The 22,832-nt window shown below is 47.7% G+C and overlaps 1 protein-coding gene across 3 annotated transcripts in view; it reads left to right on the top strand.

Moving 5' to 3' along the window:
* The window catches only part of LOC134350969 (fibroblast growth factor receptor 1-like), a 220,464-nt gene that overhangs the window by 111,122 nt on the left and 86,510 nt on the right, over positions 1–22,832 (top strand). For all 3 annotated transcript variants that reach the window (XM_063056900.1, XM_063056899.1, XM_063056898.1), the window contains one exon: positions 8,393–8,591. In XM_063056900.1, coding sequence (XP_062912970.1) covers positions 8,501–8,591 — 91 coding nt within the window. In that variant the 5' untranslated portion in view covers positions 8,393–8,500. The remainder of the gene's footprint in view (positions 1–8,392; positions 8,592–22,832) is intronic.

Raw genomic sequence — 22,832 nt, 5'->3', positions numbered from 1 at the left:
CTGACACGCTGAAATTTTCCGAATTTCTGACTGCCTGGCTGATGCAAAGTAGAAGGTGACTTCACAGCAGCCAGTTAGCAGAAATGTGAGCTTGAATTACTAGGCACTCAGATCATCAGCACACGGCGACTGCGGGAAGAAAATTAACCAAAGTGGGCGCGGTTTGCATTTGATAGAATTTTTCCTGCTTCTGGCACCTGGTAAAGAAAATATTGAACAATATATCTGGGCTTCTGTTAATCTTGAAAGTACATCTTGTGGATCAGTTGTGTGCACGTGAGTGTGCCTGGCCTTCGGAAATGGGTGAAAGCACGTGGAGGGAAGTTGTGTCGAACCTTTGTCGGACCACGTCTGCAGTTACCACAATACATGCTTCCATAATTTGAGTCGGTTACAAAGTAATTGATGGGTTAAGGAACGCTATTTGCATTATGCAGGCTGCATTGTGTAGCACCATCGGGGAAACCTGTTCAAATCTGTACTTTGAAGGCAATTTCGACCTGTTGTACTGCAACACAACTTTCTGTAATGTGGGGTTTCAGAATCAGGTTTATTATCACTGATTGGTTGTTTTGTGACTGCACTCCAGTGCAATACGTTAAAAAAATTCTGTAAGTTATAATAACACAGAAAGTAAATAGAGCAAAAGAGGAATAGTGAGGTCATGATCATTGTCTGTTCAGAAGTCTGATGGGAGAGGGGAAGAAGCTGTTCCTAAAATCTTCAGGCTCCTGGACCTCATCCCTGATGTTACTAATGAGAAGAAGGGATCGAATGTTGAGGGTCCATAATGGTGGATACTACTTCCTTGAGGTGCCTCATCAGAAGTTTCTTAGGGATGTAACTCTCTCACAGCAGAACTATCTGTATTCCTCAAGTGCAATCACTACCTTTCAGGAAGGATGAGAAAGATCCCAGAAGGCGTGGAGGTGACTTACTAACAGGGTTGAGGAATTTCACCTCCAAGCCAGGGTTGTTGGGTTTTAGACTGAGGGGGAACATGGGGTTAACACAGGATTGTGGCGCATTGGTGTGGATTGGTTCATTTTACACATGGTGGAGCATGCTGACTCCTTTTTCTCCGGGTCTTCTGTTCTTGAAGAAGGCTGGCTGAAAACTGAAAATGCTGGAAATGGCAGCCACTATGACAAGGAACGAGATTTACATTTCAGGTCGAAGACTATTCCTCAGGGCGTCTGGGAAGGGATGTAATAGGGCAGGCCAGATTCTGATGGAATTAATCGAGGGAGGTTGTTCCCATTGACAATGGCTTGAGTCAATGGGTACAGAATGAAGATGGCGGCAATAAATGGATGCGAAGCAGATGCGTTTTACAGGGGGATGGGTGACGATCTGTAACTCTTGTCCTGTGCTCAACATGGGGTTGGGTGGGGCCTGGAGTGTGAATAACTCTCAGGGTTGCAAGAAAGGAACAGAGTAATGGGATTGTGGGATCACTCTACGGTGGTTAACATGGTGTACAATACTGTGGTGGCTGTGTATTTCATCGAGCTATTGAGGCATATACAGTGATGGTAATACTCTTACTCATTCTTGTGTATGGGTGACCCTGGCAATGCCAGCATTGTAAGACTATAAAACCATTAGACATTGGAGCAGAGAAGAGGAATTCTGCAGACGCTGGAAATTCAAGCAACACACATCAAAGTTGCTGGTGAACGCAGCAGGCCAGGCAGCATCTATAGGAAGAGGTACAGTCGACGTTTCAGGCCGAGACCCTTCGTCAGGACTAACTGAAGGAAGAGGTAGTAAGGGATTTGAAAGTTGGAGGGGGAGGGGGAGATCCAAAATGATAGGAGAAGACAGGAGGGGGAGGGATGGAGCCAAGAGCTGGACAGGTGATTGGCAAAGGGGATATGAGAGGATCATGGGACAGGAGGCCCAGGGAGAAGGGAAAGGGGGGGGGGACCCAGAGGATGGGCAAGGAGTATAGTCAGAGGGAGAAAAAGGAGAGTGAGAGAAAGAATGTGTGTATAAAAATAAATAACGGATGGGGTACGAGGGGGTGGTGGGGCATTAGCTGAATATAAAAATAAATAACGGATGGGGTACGAGGGGGTGGTGGGAGACATTGGAGCAGAATTGGGCTGCTCTGCCTGTCAAGTCTACTGTGCCATTCCATGGCTGATTAGTTATCCCTCTCAACCACATTCTCCTGCCTTTTCCCTGTAACCTTTGATATTTGTTTGATCAAGAACCTATTGACTTCCCACTTAAATGTACCCAATGACTTGGCCTTCACAGCTACCTGTAATGAACTCTACAGATACACCATACCCCGGCTAAAGAAATTCTTCCTCATCTGTTCAGAATCAGGTTTATTATCACCGGCATGTGACGTGAAATTTGTTAACTTAGCAGCAGCAGTTCAATACAATACATAATCGAGCAGAGAGAAAAATATATATATATAATAAAATAATAAATAAAATAAAAATAATAAACAAGTAAATCAATTGCGTATGTTGAATAGATTTTTTTAAATGTGGAAAAACAGAAATACTGTATATTAAAAAAGTGAGGTAGTGTCCAAGGGTTCAATGTCCATTTAGGGATCGAATGGCAGAGGGGCAGAAGCTGTTCCTGAATCACTGAGTGTGTGCCTTCAGGCTTCTGTACCTCCTACCTGATGGTAACAGTGAGAAGAGGGCATGCCCTGGGTGCTGGAGGTCCTAAATAATGGACACTGCCTTTCTGAGGCACTGCTCCCCTAAAGATGTCCTGGGTACTTTGTAGGCTAGTACCCAAGATGGAGCTGACTAGATTTAAAACCTTCTGCAGCTTCGTTCGTTCCTGTGCAGTAGCCCCTCCATACCAGACAGTGATGCAGCCTGTCAGAATGCTCTCCACGGTACAACTATCGAAGTTTCTGAGTGTATTTGTTGACATGCCAAATCTCTTCAAACTCCTAATAAAGTATAGCCGCTGTCTTGCCTTCTTTATAACTACATCGATATGTTGGGACCAGGATAGATCCTCAGAGACCTTGACACCCAGGAACTTGAAACTGCTCACTCTCTCCACTTCTGATCCCTCTATGAGGATTGGTATGTGTTCCTTCATCGTACCCTTCCTGAAGTCCACAATCAGCTCTTTCGTCTTACTGACATTGAGTGCCAAGTTGTTGCTATGGCACCACTCCACTAATTGGCATATCTCACTCCTGTACGCCCTCTCGTCACCGTCTGAGATTCTACCAACAATGGTTGTATCGTCAGCAAATTTATAGATGGTTTTTGAGCTATGCCTAGCCACACAGTCATATGTATAGAGAGAGTAGAGCAGTGGGCTAAGCACACACCCCTGAGGTGCTAATTGTCAACAAGGAGGATATGTTATCACCAATCCACACAGACTGTGGTCTTCCAGTTAGGAAGTCGAGGATCCAATTGCAGAGGGAGGAACAGAGGCCCAGGTTCTATAAACTTCTCAATCAGGATTGTAGGAATGATGATGTTAAATGCTGAGCTATAGTCAATGAACAGCATCCTGACATACGTGTTTGTGTTGTCCAGGTGGTGTAAAGCTGTGTGGAGAGTCACTGAGATTGCATCTGCTGTTGACCTATTGTGGTGATAGACAAATTGTAATGGGTCTAGGTCCTTGCTGAGACAGGAATTCAGTCTAGTCATGACCAACCTCTCATCACTGTCAATGAGAGTGCCACCAGGCGATATTCATTAAGGCAGCCCACATTATTCTTCTTAGGCACTGATATAATTATTGCCTTTTTGAAGCAAGTGGGAACTTCCGCCTGTAGCAGTGAGAGGTTGAAAATGTCCTTGAATACTCCCGCCAGTTGGTTGGCACAGGTTCTAAGAGACGTTCCTCTATTCTGAGGCTGTGCCCTCCGTGTTTAGACTCCACCACTATAGGAAACATCCTCTCCACATTCACTTTATTCTTTAGGCCTTTCAATATTTGATAGGCATCAATGAGCATCCCTCCCCCCACCTTATTCTTCTAAACTCCAACAGGTAAAGTTGCAGAGCCATGAAACACTCCTGGTACATAAACTTTTTTTATTCCTGGTATCATTCTTGGGATCTTCTCCAATGCCAGCACATCTTTTTGTGGATAAGGGTTCTAAAACTGCTCACAGTAACAAGTGTTTATTGCCTTCTCTCGTTGCTCTTGATAATGCAGTAAGGAGTCACCATCTTTCATTGTTTTCACTGTGAGATGCAGCTGATGAGAAAATGAAGCACCCCATGGGTGGTGGCAGTGAGATGCAGACGGTATTGGACTAGGGGTGATCATTGGCAAGTCTCACCCATGTCTCCAAAGAGGGAGCTTGAACACAAAGAGTAGTGAATTGAGGGACAGTCCTTTGAGTGGATTACTTTGCCATTGATGATTGGGGGCACATGGACAGTCAACCCCAATTAAATGTGCTACTGGGGTGTATTTGTACGTTGTACCCCTATAATATTCCTCCAAGCGGCTGTTGTTTGCTAGCTTGAATCCTTCACTTAAATAAATTATGGAATGTTATATCTATTTTCTCATACCTTTGCCTATTGTTGAATTAACATTGCAGGTTAAAGAATGGCACCGCTCCAGCAACTGCGGTCCAATTCGGACCACGGGTGCTGTCAGTGTGGAGTTTGCAGGCTCTCCCCATGACTGCCCGTCTCCCCTGTCTTCCCACGGCTCAAAAGGCATGCAGGTTTGTCGGTGAATGGTCCACAGTAAAGTGTCTCTGGTGTGTAGGTGAGTGATCGAGTCTGGGCAGAGTTGATGGGAGTGTGGGGAGAATAAAATAGGCCAGGGTAAAAGAGAGAACTCAGTCTGAATTGGCCTCAGTACTCTACCTTTCAACTAAAGGTTAGCAATGGGGGCACAGCAAGCGAAAGAAATAGAATATAGGTAGAAATCCCAACATAGAATGTTAGCTTTTATTGGAAGCGGGCAGTGTAAGGATGAATCTCTACAGCTACACAAGACTTTGAGACCATCTGAAGGTGGGCTTTAGTAGGATGTTTTGCCGGTTGTCTTGTGAAAGGTTTGGCCTGAACTCCTTCGAGTTTGGAAATCCGGAGTCATGACCTAAAGGGAATGTCTGAGGCTCTGCAGAGGCTTGGCAGAGTGGTGGCTGAGATATGTTGAGGGGTGGGAGTGAAGGGTTCCTCACTCAGGAATAGAAGTAACCCAGTGAAGAGTCTGAGGTGGAGGAACCTCTCTCGCAGGAATGTAATGCCTTCATGGTCTTCATTCCAAACAGGTGTGATGGAGCCCAAGTCTTTATATTACCCAAGGCTGGCTATTCTTTAGTTGCCAGGTAGTGAAGGGTGATGGAGACCAGGCAGGAAGATAAATTTGAACTTAATATTGTATAAAGTTGCTGGATTAGAAACAACACCCTATGGTGAATGAATAAAGTCTTCTCAGGCTTCCAGATGGGTACAGATATCAGTTATAATCGACGTTTTGATGACAAGTTCTGCCATCTTCATCAGGGATGATGCCTGGGTATGTCTAGTCCAGTGGTATTTACAGCCCTGTAGCCATCCCTCCTGATTGGTCATCTAATCAGGTTTCCGCTCTCCCACCATGTTTACAATCAAATTCCAGTTCTTACTTAGAGTGAGACCTTCGTCTTCATTAAAATTCTTTTCCTCTAGTTTTACTTCAATGGCTTCCTTCACTAGGTGACCCCAAAAGCCATTGGCATGGCACGTTAGTTTCGTGTCATCAAAGTCAATCCTATGACTGTTGCGAATACAGTGTTCTGCTACCACCAATTTCTCTGGGTAACCAAAACAGATACACCACCTGTGCTCCTTGATGTGGATTTCCTCTGGTGATGAGAAGTTAGATTTGTATTTCACCCATAAGAGTTTAATTAGTTACTTTTCATGTAGTTTAACATTCTTGGTGCTTGTTTTTTTCGTGTAACCACTTGTTTGTGTGTAATTATTCAGGGAATTTGCAGTAATTGTAGTATAGCTGCTCAGTATTTTTCTGCTAGTTTCTCTGCAGCCCTTGTCACTCCATATCTCATAAGCTGCTCTGGCTCTCAGTGCAGTGCCTCTTTATTTGTCTAGCTTGTATAAGGTGACCACAACAACTTTGTCCATTGTCTCTTCTTGCCTTTTTGTTGTTTTGTTCTCGCTTCCCACCATAGTGGAGTGATTTGGCTATTGTCATTTCCTTGTTTTGAACATCTAGTAAAAAGACCGTAACCACACGTTTTGTGCTTCATTCTTGACTTCCAAGGGACTTTCCAGATCCAACATCCATAATTTGGCAAAGTATGCTGTGGCATGTTGTAGGAGCCTCAACTGTAGAGAAAAAAAAAACACCTGTTCTATTGGGACAGGTGAGCTCAGGTATGGTTGAAGAGTTTTGGAGGGTCCGGTAACAAGGAGAAGAAGTAGAGAGGTCCAGAGAGAAATGGGTAGGTGATACCACCATTGAAAAAGCACTCCTTTTGGAGGTGCAGAAGGGCTTGGAGGAGGAGTGAAGATATGGTGGTGTGCTGCAGGGCTTGAGGAAGTTAGATTTGGGCAGAGATGAAGTGAATGAGGCTTGAGTCGAGTTGCAATCCAGGCAACAGCTTCTTGGCTGAGCTGCAGTCGCTGGAGAGTGGAAAACAGGAGTGCAGCCAAGGAGCGCTGGATTACTCAGGACCTGACTTAGCAGTCATTGATGACAGCACACATTCCTGGCATCACTGCGAGTGCTTCAGGACAACAGTCCAACTGTGAAATATGTGACGTCAGTAGTTTACACTGGTGGGTTTCATTCCTGCAGGAGTTGTAATTGTGGTCAATAACCTTGGGATGACTGTGTTTACACAGAGACGACAAGTTGATCTTGATTGTGTGTGTGTGTATACTCTCTGATCTGCAACTGTGATTTTTACTGAGCCTGTATTGAGTCCAGACAGCACTAGTGTCCGGATGTTAGCCCATGGTCTGAGTGTCTGAGTTCAGATATCTGGTGAGTACAAGGGCATTGCAAGTGTCTCATCACACAGGAGACCTTCCATGCAGTGCTCTGTGCTGGAAACTTTCTCATTTGAAGCCTTTTTGCTGAGAAAAGGAAAGGTTATTTTAGTAGTGAGGTAGTGAGGGATGGAAAGGTAATTGGGTGTCATACGTGAATCATTGAAAGAAAACAACTATTAAGTTACATGGTGGTCACTTGACAACCCATCTCCCTACAGGGGCACAGACCACTGACAGCAGCTCACCAGAGTTCTCTGTCCTGGGCCAGTCCTTCTTTCCTCTCTCAGAGATGAGTCCTCTGGCTCCTGTTGCCGTTTCTGTAGCTCTTGAGTTTTTGCAGGATGGGGTGGATAGCCACATGAGCAACCCTCCTCCTTTCACAGCATGGTGGGGTTGAAATAAGTGGTGTATAGGACCATATTTTAGGAGGATTTCTGTACTGTTGGCCCTTTACACAGTGCAGTGAGATCATGGCTAGTCTTTTACCTCTGTGTTGCTTTCTTGTGCTAACCCCATATCTCTGAACATGCTTTGATATCTGCCTCGAGTGCATCTTACTCAATGCCTTGAATAGAAAATTTTGAAGATTCACTGCCCGTGGGTAAAGAAATTTCTTCTCATCTCTGTCCTCAGTGGCCAAGACCACCTGCTGATTCTAGATTCCAGAAGAAATTTGAATATCCCCTGCCAAGCTTCATAAGAAGGTTTTAAGTTTCAGTGAATCATTTTTAAAACTGTTGAGTGTGTATGAACATGCTTAACCTCAGACAACAAAGCACCACGTCCCGGGAACCTTGGCTGCACTGCTTCCATTATAAGTAGGTCATTAGGTAGGGAGACTAGACGTATAGATTTGGAACAATGCAGCTCCTGTACTTAAATCCTCTCACTACACACATCACCAGAACATTTGCTTTTCTTCTTGCTGAGCCTGCGGGTTAAGCCCACTGATGGACGTGGTCTCCATATCTGACATCCTAACGTTCGATGTGTCCTAAAGGAGCTTTCTAGTTGTTGGAATCTTACCTTCAAACCAGAACCAGGTTTATATTGCATGAAATTTGTTATTGTGTGGCAGCAGTACATAAAAAAAACTGTAAGTTACAATAAGGAATATATAAATTTGCTAAAAAAAGAGCAAAATTGTGAGGTGGTTTTCATGGTTCATGAATTCAGAAATCTGATGGCAGAGTGGAAGAAGCTGTTCCTAAAACACTGAGTGTGTGTCTTCAGGCACCTGTACCTCCTCCCTGATGGTAGCACTGAGAAGAGGGCAAGTCCTGGATGGGGAGGGTCTTTCATGATGGATGTCACTTTCTTGAGGCAAAGACCCAACACAAGTCACCCTCCTTTTCTGGCACAGGAATGAGGGTTGGTTGGAACTTTGTACTAACTGGAAGCATTCTCCTCTTTTGCAGCTGCAACATTCCCACCTAACCCCTTCAGGTGGCCAAGAATGCCAGTGGGACGGGAGCCCAGACGGTGATAGGTCAGGCTGCGTCAGGGAGAGCGGAAGCAGTATTGGAATGATCAGCTGCGTTCACTTGGTGTGCTGGGCTGTGCTTGGCGTGGTGTCCCTCTCCGCCGCACGGCCTGCGCTGACTCTACCAGGACAAGGTAAGAGCTGCTCTCTTCCTGGGGCTCGGTGGGAGGGACACTTCCAGCGACCGGGGATGGGTTCTGTTGGTCTTTTGCTGGCTGTGCCTTCAGTGAGGTGAAGCTTGGTTCATTAAGCTTGAAGAACGTGCCTGCTGGGGAGTGAGAATGTCTGCTGATCCAGTTTGAGATGTTTCAGACGTGGTAGTTCTATTGTCCTATCGGCATGTTCAGTTGGGTAAGACCCTCATTCAGCTCTTGAGTTAACCAGGGATTTAAGATGACACACCATACACACCCCAGTAGAGCACCGAGTGGGATGGGGGCTGCGCTGTGGGTGGAGGTGTGCCCTGTTTGTACTCGGAATCAATATCAGTGGCAGATATCGTGAAATTTTGTTGTTTTGCGGCAGCAGTACATTGCAATACATAATAATAAAAAACGGTAAATGACAATAAGAAATGTATATAAAAGGTAATTTAAATAAGAGAGCAAACAAAATATTGAGGTAGTGTACATGGGTTCATTCTCCACTCAGAAATCTGATGGCGGTGGGGAAGAAGCTGCTCCTGAAATATTGAGTGTGCCTCCTCAGGCTCCTGGATCTTCTCCTTGATGGTAACAGTGAGAAGCGAGCATGCCCTGCGTGATGAGGGCCCTTGGTGATGGATGGTGCCTTTTTAGGGCTTTGCCTTTTGAAGGTGTCCTTAACGCTGGTGGGAGTGGGGGGGGGGGCGGTAAGCGTCCATGAATAGAGCTGCCTGACTTTACGACTTTCTTGTGCTCTTTCCGAACCTCCATACTACACAGTGATACAACCAGTTAGAATACTGTCCATGGTACAGCTGTAGAAATTTGCAGGTGCCTTGGTGACATACTAAGTCTCTTCAAAGTCCCATGGGCGCTGCAGAGATTAATCTCTTGTGTCACAGACAGAACCCTAAGCCAACATCCCCTGAAACAATAGGGTCTGTTATCCCACTGCTCTCTGTGGGATCTTGCTGTGCACAGATTGGCAGCTGTGTTTCAGAAGTACGTCATCAGGATATGCTCAGGCTGTGAGAAGTGCTACAGAGAGGTAGCTCCTTCGGAACCATAGTGTCTTCCACCTCTGATGTCCTTTCTCAGTGCAAGTTGGGCCCATCAGCATAGCTGCCTGCTGTCCATTTACAAGTAGGACTATTATAGAGGAAGGCTAATGTTCTCACTCTGCCCAGTTCCCTGCACAGATTCCGCTGACTCTGCTGTTGTTGACTTTGCTAAAAAAAGCCCGTCACCACGACTTGCCAACCTTGCCTCGCACACTTGGGGGAAAAAATTATACACAGATGAAAATAAATGTATCAGAAAAATTGAGATGAGGTTTGGCTCTTGCGAGTTCCACCACCTGGCTTCGCATTTACTATGTTAATGTGTCATGGGGCAGATAAGACGTTTTGACACAAGGGGCAATGGTGGTACATTAACACTTCTCATATGAAGCATATTTCTGCTTAAACTATGGATGTAAGACTTTGAAATGGAAAACTTTCTTGAATTTGGGCTCAGAAATCCTGGTCCAGTCACTCTACTCCTGCATCTCCCTGCTTCCTCTGAAGACTAGATGCATTCCCCATTCCCAGTCATTAGCAGATCGGTGAACGCAGTCTTTTCATTTTAACAGCCTTCCCGGTAAATATTATTCTTTTGTCTCACCTAGCTTCATGAAGTTGAGGCTCTGTGTTTTGCAGAGACTGTGGAGCTTTCTAAGGAGCAAGGCGGCTTCTCGATCATAGAAATGAGTAGGGCTTGTGGTATGCCCAGCCTGACAAGTAGGGATTGTAGTCTGACTGAAGTGTACAGTCCATCACTCACTCTGCCGGGCTGCATTTGTTCTGTAGTCTGGTAGTCGTTGATTTGGCACATCTGCCCAGCTGTATTCCTTTGAAAGTAGCGTGGGTAGAATCAGATTGTTTTCCATATTCGTGTTCCAACCTGGGGCTGCCTCGTGCGGTCTGGCGAGAGGGACTACCATGCGAGCACCACTCCTGACCTGCTCCTTGCTGTGGGCCTGGGACTGGCACAGTTTGTGCTTCAAGTCTGACCTTCCCTCTTGGCATTGATTGCCAGATTTGCTGCGCGTTCCCTTGGAATTCCCTTTTCTGTGTTTCAGAGCATCCAGAAGCCTGGGATACAACGCTGTTGTGTGTCACGGCGGCTCTGAAGATTGGTATGCATGGTGTCTTTATGGGGTGATATACAGCGTCTGGTGCTCCCGATGTGGCCTTTTATATATTGGCGAGACCCGACGCAGACTGGGAGACCGCTTTGCTGAACACCTACGCTCTGTCCGCCAGAGAAAGCAGGATCTCCCAGTGGCCACACATTTTAATTCCACATCCCATTTCCATTCTGACATGTCTATCCACGGCCTCCTCTACTGTAAAGATGAAGCCACACTCAGGTTGAAGGAACAACACCTTATATTCCGTCTGGGTAGCCTCCAACCTGATGGCATGAACATCGACTTCTCTACCTTCCGCTAATGCCCCACCTCCCCCTCGTACCCCATCTGTTACTTATATTTATACACACATTCTTTCTCTCACTCTCCTTTTTCTCCCTCTGTCCCTCTGAATATACCCCTTGCCCATCCTCTGGGTTCCCCCCCCCCCCCCCGTCTTTCTTCCCGGACCTCCTGTCCCATAATCCTCTCGTATCCCTTTTGCCAATCACCTGTCCAGCTCTTGGCTCCATCCTTCCCCCTCCTGTCTTCTCCTATCTTCTCCTATCATTTTGCATCTCCCCCTCCCCCTCCCACTTTCAAATCCCTTACTCACTCTTCCTTCAGTTAGTCCTGACGAAGGGTCTCAGCCTGAAACGTCGACTGTACCTCTTCCTAGAGATGCTGCCTGGCCTGCTGCGTTCACCAGCAACTTTGATGTGTGTTGGTTGAATTTCCAGCATCTGCAGAATTCCTGTTGTTTGGTGTCTTTATTACTCACTTAACAGCTTCTTCCCCTCTACCAACACATTTCTGAATGGTCCGTGAACACTACCTCACAATCCTCTTTTGCTTTATTTTTTATTGTAGCGTGCAGTATATTTTTTGTTTTGTCTTGCACTGTAGTGCTGCCACAAATCAACAAATTGCACAACGGCAGTAATAAACTTGATTCTGATTTGTTGATATTCAGTGACCAATGGGAAGCATCCCACCGTTACATGGTTTCTATCAGCCTTCCACCCATCCATTCGAAGGGGGGGGAAGAACTCCACATCTGTGAGGTAACTCACTGCAGTGACTGGTTTGGAGCTAATTTTAGAGGCCCAGTGAGCTAGTTAACACACATCAGTGATGCATGCACAATGTTATGTGGTGTATCAGCCATGAAGTTCTCACCTCTGAGTCAGAGAGATGCAGGTTTGAGTCCCACTCCGGAAATCTGAACATAAAAGCACTTGCTGTCCTCGAGGGAGAGGCGAATTCTGCCCTGAGGAGGAGAGGGGTAGGGCAGGAGAAATGCCCAGTCTTGGGTGATTCAGTTCTGAGTCCTACTGCCGCGCTGGGGTTGTGTCAGATCGGGGATGAACCTGCTCGGGGTCCTCGCAGATGAGAGCCCTGGCACATGCGAATGTGATTCCCAAAGGCTGGCGTGCAGGCTGGGTGCCAGATTAGGAGCTGAGAAGGCAAGCCCTTTCCAGGCAGAGAGGTGGCAGAGCCCTTTCCAGAGCTATGACGCGGTCAAGACACTCGGTGACTCTTCTCCGTGTTACAGGCTGCCCCGACTCGGGAAGGGTGCATGCTTAACAGGAAATTCCACCCTCCCCCTCACCAGGAGGAAGTACTTATCCACATCTGGAGCGTTGCATCTAAGTGACTGTGTGTGAAGTGCGCCGTGTGCGTTGTTAGGTTTTGAAGTGAGATTGCATGAACTGGCCCTTTACAGTGTACACAGAGGGAAACATAAGAGACGGGGGTAGGCTCCTCGAGCCTACACCTTCGGTCTGTGGTGTCCGTGTGGAGATTGCACGTTCTCACTGTGAGCACAAGGTGTTCCAGATCTCCCCCCTGCCTTCCCCCGCACGCAGACGAACACACACACACACACACACACACACGCACCCATTAAAGACAAGCTTGATTTTTTTTATTATTTATCCATTTACGGGATGTGGGCATCGCCAGCTAAGCCAACATCTATTGCCCATCCCTAGTTGCCCTTGAGAAGTGAAGATGAGCTGCTTTGTGAACCGACTACCTTTGTCTACCTTGTGTCCCAGCCCCTACCCCACGCTGTGAGTCTGGGGCTGAAAAGGGTGATTTGTACAATCACAAACAAGAGAAAATCTGCAGATGCTGGAAATCCAAGCAACACACACAAAATGCTGGAGGATCTCAGCAGGCCAGGCAGCCTCTGTGGAAACAAGTAAACAGTCAACATCTTGGGCCAGAGACTCTTTTCCATAGCCGCTGCCTGGCCTGCTGAGTTCCTCCAGCATTTTGTGCGTGTTGCTGAGAGGAATTGATAGGCTGGACAAGTTTTCCACTTAGAGGAGTTTTGGACAAGTTTTGCAAACTGTTGGGATATAACTTCCACACGTTGGGTGGGAGGGGGGAGGAGAGAGTGGACCACTCTCCCATGAAGCGATCAGAAATGAGCTCAATGGGCGACTTGAAAATGGAGATTGGTAGATTTTTGCTAGCAAATGTGGAAAACAGAATGAACGGATGGGCAAGGTGGTGGCGGCTGCTATTAGAGGGTTCAAGAGGAGGCAGCTGAATGCGTAGGAAATGGAAGGCAAAAAGGATTAGTTTAGTGGGGTATTTGATTGCTAATTTAATTAGTTCAGTACAACACTGTGGATCAAGGGGCCTGTTCCTGTGCTACGCTTAAAGTGGGGATGTGTGAAGTTGCGGGTCCCAGCTTTTCAACACCCTACCTGTGAGTGTTCAGGAAACTGATGGAATGGATTTGCTGGCTGTACTTAGCTTCTGCCACGTAGAAACTTGGTTTTCAGCCGCATTTCCATCTTGCAAACTGTTGGGGTTATGGACAGATCACAGGAACAGGTTCCTGCTGTAGTCTGGAGGAGGCCTGTACTCTGTCTGAAAGGATAGAAAAATTAAAATTTTCTTGAGTAAGTGGTCGGCTGTATTTTGTGGGCTCAAACAACAGTGGCAGGCAGTTCTGGAATGTGCTCTGAACCTTAACACAAGTAATCGTAAGTAAACGACCATGGAGACATTCAAAGCGATCGCGCAACCACCAACTGCGACTCCAGCCTTGAACTCCAGGCCGGGTCTTTATGTGCTGCTGTTGTGACTCCCGTCTCCCCTTCCCCCACCACCACTCCGCAGCCCCGTCTTCCTCAGATCCCACCGTCAACTCCTGGGCCCTCAGAGGCTCCATCTTCCTCTCACCCCAACCCTCCCCTCTCCATTGACACCCCCAGCCTCCCCCCTCCCCCCTCTGATCCCAGCTCTCATCCGTGCCGGGTCTTTACCATCCCCTCCGACCTTCAACTGTCGGAGGCAGAATGCTCTGTTCTCAGTAAGGGCCTCACGTTTGTCCCCCTTCGCCCACACCTCAGCGAATTCCGTGTTCGCCACGATGCGGAACTTTTCTTCCGCCGTCTCCGTCTCCGAGCCTACTTCTTCGGCAAGGACTCTTCCACCCCCACCGATGACCCCTTCTCCCGTCTTCAACCCTCCTCTTCTTCATGGACACCCCGCTCTGGTCTTCTGCCTGCTCTGGATCTCTTTATTGCCAACTGCCGACGGGACATCAACCGTCTCGACTTCACCGCACCTTGTCCCCATTCCAACCTCACTCCTTCGGAACGCTCTGCTCTCCACTCCCTCCGCACTAATCGTAACATTATTATTAAACCCGCTGATAAGGGGGGTGCTGTTGTAGTCTGGCGTACTGACCTCTACCTTGCCGAGGCACAGCGACAACTCGCGGATACCTCCTCTTATTTACCCCTCGATCGTGACCCCACTAAGGAGCACCAGGCCATTGTCTCCCACACTATCAACGACTTTATCCGCTCAGGGGATCTCCCATCCACTGCTACCAACCTTATAGTTCCCACACCCCGCACTTCCCGTTTCTACCTCCTACCCAAGATCCACAAACCTGCCTGTCCTGGCCGACCTATTGTCTCAGCTTGCTCCTGCCCCACCGAACTCGTTTCTGCATACCTCGACACTGTTTTATCACCCCTTGTTCAATCCCTTCCGACCTATGTTCGTGACACTTCTCACGCTCTTAAACTTTTCGATGATTTTAAGTTCCCTGGCCCCCACCGCTTTATTTTCACCTTGGATGTCCAGTCCTTATATACTTCCATCCCCCATCAGGAAGGTCTCAAAGCTCTACGCTTCTTTTTGGATTCCAGACCTAATCAGTTCCCCTCTACCACCACTCTGCTCCGTCTAGCAGAATTAGTCCTTACTCTTAATAATTTCTCCTTTTGCTCCTCCCATTTCCTCCAAACTAAAGGTGTAGCTATGGGCACCCGTATGGGTCCTAGCTATGCCTGCCTTTTTGTTGGGTTTGTGGAACAATCTATGTTCCGTGCCTATTCTGGTATCTGTCCCCCACTTTTCCTTCGCTACATCGACGACTGCATTGGCGCTGCTTCCTGCACGCATGCAGAACTCGTTGACTTTATTAACTTTGCCTCCAACTTTCACCCTGCCCTCAAGTTTACCTGGTCCATTTCTGACACCTCCCTCCCCTTTCTAGATCTTTCTGTCTCTGTCTCTGGAGACAGCTTATCCACTGATGTCTACTATAAGCCTACTGACTCTCACAACTATCTGGACTATTCCTCTTCTCACCCTGTCTCTTGCAAAAACGCCATCCCCTTCTCGCAATTCCTCCGTCTCCGCCGCATCTGCTCTCAGGATGAGGCTTTTCATTCTAGGACAAGGGAGATGTCTTCATTTTTTAAAGAAAGGGGCTTCCCTTCCTCCACTATCAACTCTGCTCTTAAACGCATCTCCCCCATTTCACGTACATCTGCTCTCACTCCATCCTCCCACCACCCCACTAGGAATAGGGTTCCCCTGGTCCTCACCTACCACCCCACCAGCCTCCGGGTCCAACATATTATTCTCCGTAACTTCCGCCACCTCCAACGGGATCCCACCACTAAGCATATCTTTCCCTCCCCGCCTCTCTCTGCATTCCGCAGGGATCGCTCCCTACACAACTCCCTTGTCCATTCGTCCCCCCCATCCCTCCCCACTGATCTCTCTCCTGGCACTTATCCGTGTAAGCGGAACAAGTGCTACACATGCCCTTACACTTCCTCCCTTACCACCATTCAGGGCCCCAAACAGTCCTTCCAGGTGAGGCATCACTTCACCTGTGAGTCGACTGGGGTGATATACTGCGTCCGGTGCTCCCGATGTGGCCTTTTATATATTGGTGAGACCCGACGCAGACTGGGAGACCGCTTTGCTGAACATCTACGCTCTGTCCGCCAGAGAAAGCAGGATCTCCCAGTGGCCACACATTTTAATTCCACATCCCATTCCCATTCTGACATGTCTATCCACGGCCTCCTCTACTGTAAAGATGAAGCCACACTCAGGTTGGAGGAACAACACCTTATATTCCGTCTGGGTAGCCTCCAACCTGATGGCATGAACATTGACTTCTCTAACTTCCGCTAGGCCCCACCTCCCCCTCGTACCCCATCTGTTACTCTTTTTAATGCACACATTCTTTCTCTCACTCTCCTTTTTCTCCCTCTGTCCCTCTGAATATACCTCTTGCCCATCCTCTGGGTCACCCCCCCCCCGTCTTTCTTCCCGTACCTCCTGTCCCATGATCCTCTCGTATCCCCTTCTGCCTATCACCTGTCCAGCTCTCGGCTCTATCCCTCCCCCTCCTGTCTTCTCCTATCATTTTGCATCTCCCCCTCCCCCTCCAGCTTTCATATCCCTTACTCACTCTTCCTTCAGTTAGTCCTGACGAAGGGTCTCGGCCTGAAACATCGACTGCGCCTCTTCCTATAGATGCTGCCTGGCCTGCTGCGTTCACCAGCAACTTTGATGTATGTTGCTTGAATTTCCAGCATCTGCAGAATTCCTGTTGTAATCGTAAGGAGTCCTTGTTACAAATGCTCTGGGTACAGGATCGAGAAGGCAGTGGCCTGGGTCACAGATGATTTGAAAGCCTGTCCAATTTGTCCTCCTCACAGGCAGGTTCAAAACCGGTTAAGCTGTGTTATAAAGTGAATATTCTCCCTGGAGAGTTTGGGGCATAGGGAGGGACGGAATAAAAAGTGAGAGGTTACAGCACAGTTCATTTTATCATGAATACAGCAGCGCCATAGACCGTTCTGACCCAGTGAGTCCCCGCTGCCCAATTCCAGCCGTGTGACCAGTTAACCTGCTAACCCACACGTCTTTGGAATTTGGGAGGAAACCAGAGCACCCAGAGGAAAACTACACAGTCACAGGGAAATGTACAATGTACCAGGATGACTGGCTCTGTACTAGCATTATGCTAACCGTTACACCAGCATATTGCTTCCCCCCCCACCCCCATTACTCTTTCACAAGCCCTTGTCCCACCGTGATTCACTGGGGACAATTTTCAGACGCCAGTTCACCATCTTTGGGATGTGGGAGGAAGCCCATGTGTCGCGGTGAGAACAGGCAAGCTCCAGGCAGACAGCGGCGAAGGTGGGGATTAAACCAGAGACTTTGGAGCTGTGAGTACACCCTACACCATGGTGCGGCCGTCACAGGGCAGCCGGCATTGGAGGGTATTTGGGGCGGAGGCAAACTGGCTTCTAGTGGCAGGGGCTGGGTGGGCAGGATACTATAGATGAGAGGTGGTCGTGGAGCTGCAGGAGAAATCATCTGGTCAGCAGAAACCACACACAACAACCTCACTCACACACCCACACTGGTTCACACACTCCTCTCGTTTACACAGACACTGGTTCACATTTCTTCCCTCCCTCCCTCCCTCCCCCTCTCCCCCCCACATCCACGCTGTCTCTCACACCCTTTCAGAGCCTCCCAAGGGATCGTGCTGATGTGTCACCCCTCCTATAACGTAGGAAGCATTGGCAGCTCATCTGTAGCCAGCAAGATCCCACAAACAACAGCATTGCAGTCACCAAGTTAATGAGGCTTGCCCCAGGGGACTCCAGGTATCTCTCCTGCTCCTTGACAAACCAGCAGATGGGTCCTCAGCTGCTGAAATTCTCCCTCCCTGCCATGCGGCAGTTGAATGGGATCTGTCTGTGCTCAGGCATCCGGGCTGGGACTTGAACCAACAATCCCCCATGTGAGGGTACAGCTGCTCCGTAAGGGGGGAGAAGAAAGGGGAAATTTGAAGGGAAGGAAGAAAGAGATGTTGGCATTTTTAAACAGTTTCCTCTGTCATCTGCCCCGGTGCTGCGTCAAGAGTTAAACAGCCGCCTTCATTGGGTTTCGCCTGAGCGTGTTGGGCCATGAAGGAGACTGGCAGCACACACTGTCTTGTGTTTGAAGCCGTGATTAATTGAACGGCCCCAGGGGATGGGAAGGTGGGAGGTGCCAGCTAACTATCTCTCAGAGCGGCCCCCGAGGGTCAGAGGTGAACTTTGACAGCTGGAGCAATGTTTTGACAAAGCAATTCCCACAAAGTTCGGAGGGAATGACCTCTGCCTCAGGAGAAGACATAGGAAGTTTTGTAGCCAGTGGTTATCTTGGATTCATTCAGTACAGTGATTCCCAGCTCTGAAGTAGCCCTGACAAACCTACTGCACTTCCAGGAGCAGATTCCAAACCCCTTCTCTCTGAGGATTATTGTGCCATCTTCTGACGTGAGCATTTAGGAAGAGTTGGAAAGTTTGTTTTGCATCTTAAGAAACATCAAATAACTTCCGTGGTGGGGTGAGAGAGACGTGTCGAGTTTCTCCTTGCCTCACTCATCCGCTGCTGTGCCAGCCCTCGGATCCCACCCGCTGCAGTCTTCCCCTCTCTGGGCTTGCTGCCCCACCTCCTTCCAATTCTCTTCCTGCCCTCCCTGTTCCTCTACTCCAGTTGCTCCTAGCCTTGTTTGCAGTGGGTCAGTACATCCTGGGAAAGAGCAGAGGTTCTCTCATGGAGCCAAGGGCCGTTCTGTTGGGAATGAAGGAAGTAGAGGCAATGGGATTGAGGGACAGGGGGCTCTCCTGTTTTTGGAAATTGAGAGAGTGGGCACGCTGCGGAACTGTGGGAATGATCAGCTCTAGGATTGGGAATTGGGGGAATGGGGTGGGTGGTCCGGGATTGGGAACCAGCAGCAGGATAATGGTGAAGGCTCCGGAATTTGGGTTCCAGCAAACAGAGGAAGTGGTGGTCTGGGACTGTGAATCAGCATGGCAGAGTGGATAGTTGGGATGGGGGATAGGGACTGGGGGGGGGGGGTGGGGCTGCAGGAGCTGCTGCAGGTGGGCTTTCAGTTCATGCACTTTAATTCCTGGCTGTTCGTCCGAAGCTGGTGATGACTTACCTGGAAGCTATGGGGAGCAGGGCCTGGGATCAGCTCTTCCAATTCAGGGTCTTCAGTTCTGTCCCCTCCCTCTCACTTCTACCTTCCTTGCCCAATAACATACGGGACTGTAAAGTTGGTGCAAATCTTCACACGCAGTTTGCATTTTGAATAACATGTCAATCCCAGTCACACAGTGTGGTTTATGTTCCTGCACGCCAATGAGCCTACTTTAAACAAGTCCCTGCTGTCTCATCTCTAACGTTATTACCTCAGGTTGAGACTCAACATTAGGAATGCTGAAGAAGGGTCTCAAACTGAAATGTTGACTCTCCCTGTGCGTAAAAGGATAAGTTTTTACTTGGATGCCTAAACTCCCATCCCCCAGGTTCTGAATCTGTATTCTGTGCTTCTTGAACTCATGTGAACAGCTTCCCCTCTCGAAACCAGTTCTGATCCTGTCCATCAATCTCTTCTGTGGTTACCTTGCTCCATGGATGACAAATCAAGTGAAGTTTATTGTCATTTAACTATATACATGTATATAACCATATGATGTATATAGAAATGAGACAACATTTCTTTGAACCAGGGTGTACACACAGTAGTACACATAACACACAATAATTTATGACGGTAAGGATAAAATCTACAGATGAATCACACATAAATAACAAAGTTCATTAATATTAAATATTGTAAAGTGCGGAGCAGATTAACCAGTGACACTTTGAATACAATGTGACAGAGAGTTCAGAAGCCTAATGGCCTGGGGGAAGAAACTATCTCATCCTGCCTGTTCTTCTTTTATGCATCATAGTCTTCTGCCTGGTGGTAGAAAGTCAAAGACAACCCCCAATTTTTCCAGCTGAAACTCAGAAGAGTTGAGGATGAGTATAAATTCCTTAATTGGAAAATATTAAGCAAGGGGTCAGCACCTCAGACTAGAGCCAAGTCTTACAAGCTAGACGTCAAGAACCCCTACAAAATCTTGCAACAAAACTGGAGAGAGACAATAAGTATCACAGCCTTCCTTGACATTATAGCCCTCTGTACTGCAAAGTGTGTGTGATGAGATTCTGAGCTCTGTGTGGGCTCTGTACTCACAACTGTAGGGGTGAGTCTGCCTTAGTAGTACATGTGGGACCAGCAAATCATGCTGTTGCTCGTGTAGTAGGGCAGAGGACTCTGAGTCACTGTACTATGGTCTGGCTCTGCGGAAGTCAGAGAGCGCAGGAGACGGGTAAGATTGATAGGGTTGGAAATTGCTTACAGTGGCGTATGCGGTATGAGTCAGAGGTTATCTGTTATCAAGATTTAAACTTTCAGAAGTGTTTACAGATTTGTCCTGGGGCTATCTTAATGAGAGTTTTCTTAGGCTGTTGGATTAGCCACCTTTGCATTGCTGAGTGGGGGTGTACGGTCTTTATCCACTGTTTGTTTGTTCACACTGAATGGGAGATATGTTAAATTGATTGCGTTGCTGTGTTTGCTCTGCACCACAGATAAAAGTGGCCTAAAGTGTTCAATAAGGAAGTTGCCATCTGAATCCTATTAGTAGTTGTATGGAGTCTTCTGAGATTGCCTTGTGACATTCCCAAACTACGTCCACACTAGACCAGATAAATCCGTAACCAAAGCCTTTTCTCTTTGTTTTGACCCTCCGTCTACACTGAAACGGCATTTTCCTCCCCCGAAAACAGAGCTTTTCTAAAATCTGAAAACGCCGATTGGGCGTTGTAGTGTGTGCGGGGAACCGGCTAATTTTAAAACTGCTGTCATGACGTGCCGGAACAAATGGTGGTGACAGCACGGCATTTCATTGTTTTCTTGAACACAACCTCCAACACCGCAACAACAATCAATAAATGTGTAACAGCCTGATGTAACATTGTATGGAAATACAAGATAACACTGATGCAGACATGTTTTATACATTTAACAAGGTGCTTTATTAGTGTATTGCTTGTGCAAACATTCAATAGATGCAATTGTCACTTTTGCCCAGTAACTCGTTTTATTGCACGTTAAATGCAGCAAAATAATACAGAAAGACACGGCAAAAGTAAAGGCAAACAAATGAGGTAACAGCAAATTTCACTTTTGCCCAGTAACAAGCTTTATTGCATTTAGTTGTAGCTGTTGTCCCTTTCATCAGTGAAGAGACTATGGCTGTAGGAAATATTTCTGGACAAACGCGCACCAAGTCTTTCGTTAGGCAATTTCCTTTTAAGTTTTTCTAGTCTGTAACTGGACAAATGCGCACCAAGTATACCGTTTTCTCTTCACTTGTTTTCTGTAGATGTGTCCTGCGCGTGCCCAGTAGAAGGAGATTCGCCCAAATACCAGTTTTAATGTGGACGGAGGGTATTTTCAAAAACGCCTGGTGTGGACGCCTATCGTTTTTACGCGAAACCGGCGTTTTCAAAATTATCCAATCTAGTGTGGACGTAGCCCCAGTCTTCATTCTGCATTTGCTCTCTCCGCTGGGATTCGGCGACAGCTTTGGATAAATGTACCCAACTTGTGCTGACTGGGGGTGGCAATCCCCCTGGGTTCTACTGCTCCAACTTATCGTGGAGAGGCACAGTCTTGATACAGGTTTCTATGTGTTCCATGTCCATCAACAATAGCGTGATCTGCCACTCCCACATGTACTACTAAGGTACACTCATTTGTACTCAACTGTGAGTACAGATCCCAAAGCAGAGCTCCAGATCTCGTTGGTCACTCCTTGCAGTACTGAGAGCTATAATGCCAAGGAAGACTGCTTCTCTCTCCAGTTTTGTGCCAAGATTTAGTAGGGGTTCTTAACGTTCAGCCTGTAGGACATGGCTCTAGCCTGAGATGCTGACCCTTGCCCAGTAATCAGGGAATTCTCAACTCTGAGGTTCAGCTGGAGAAGTTAGGAGTTGTCCTCCACGGAGCAAGGAAACCAAAGAGCAAGTTGGTAGGTGGACAGGATCAGGGCTGGTTTCGAGAGGGAAACTTTCCCATGTGTCAGTATGTCCACAGCCTCGCCCCTCCTGTGTGGATTTTGATTATGTAGGGATGGATGGGACTGAGTGATGGAAAGGTCCTTGTCAAAGGGAGCCTGCAGATTCATGGAGCCCTGCAGCAGGGAAACAGGCCTTTCGCTCCACTGACTCCATGCTGGCCATCCACCATCTGTTGCCCTGTCTGTCCATCGTCATGCCTACCAGCAACGTTGAGTACCATTACTCAGACAGGCGATTGAGCCCAGATGGTGCAGAATAACCCTCGCGTTCTCCTCTGCAGACTCTCCTGTGCTGACTATAACATGGCAGTGAATGAATCCCTGATCCAGCTACTGTCCTATTGAAACAGAAAATGTTGGGAATCCTCCACAGGTCAGACTGCACTGTGGGAAGAGAAGCAGGGTTAATGTTTCAGGTCAAAGACCCTTTGTCAGAGCTTAGCATTTTCTGATTTGTGTCCAGTGAGGACACACAGTTAATTTCTGCATGGCTGTGTTCCATGGGGTTCCAGGAGGTGCTGGGTAGGAGCAACTTCTTGATGTCCCTGGCAGAGACCCCTGTCTTAGATCATGGGGTCTCCCTCCTGGCATGCATCTTGTTTGGGTGCTATCCCTCTCTCCTTCAGCCTGTCTCTCATCTGTGACAGCAGTATTGCCACCAGGGAGAGTGAGCCTTCACGCGCTGACATCCATCGCCGTGCTGTGCAGCAGAGGATGGGAGATCGAGCAGGGTCCCACTGGGAAATGGAGGGCCCTTATTTGGGTACTCTCAGGGTGTAAAGCTCTCTAACACAG

This window comes from Mobula hypostoma, chromosome 8 (assembly GCF_963921235.1).
Source record: "Mobula hypostoma chromosome 8, sMobHyp1.1, whole genome shotgun sequence".
NCBI classification, from domain to species: domain Eukaryota; kingdom Metazoa; phylum Chordata; class Chondrichthyes; order Myliobatiformes; family Myliobatidae; genus Mobula; species Mobula hypostoma.
This window is presented reverse-complemented; position numbering and strand designations above follow the sequence as displayed.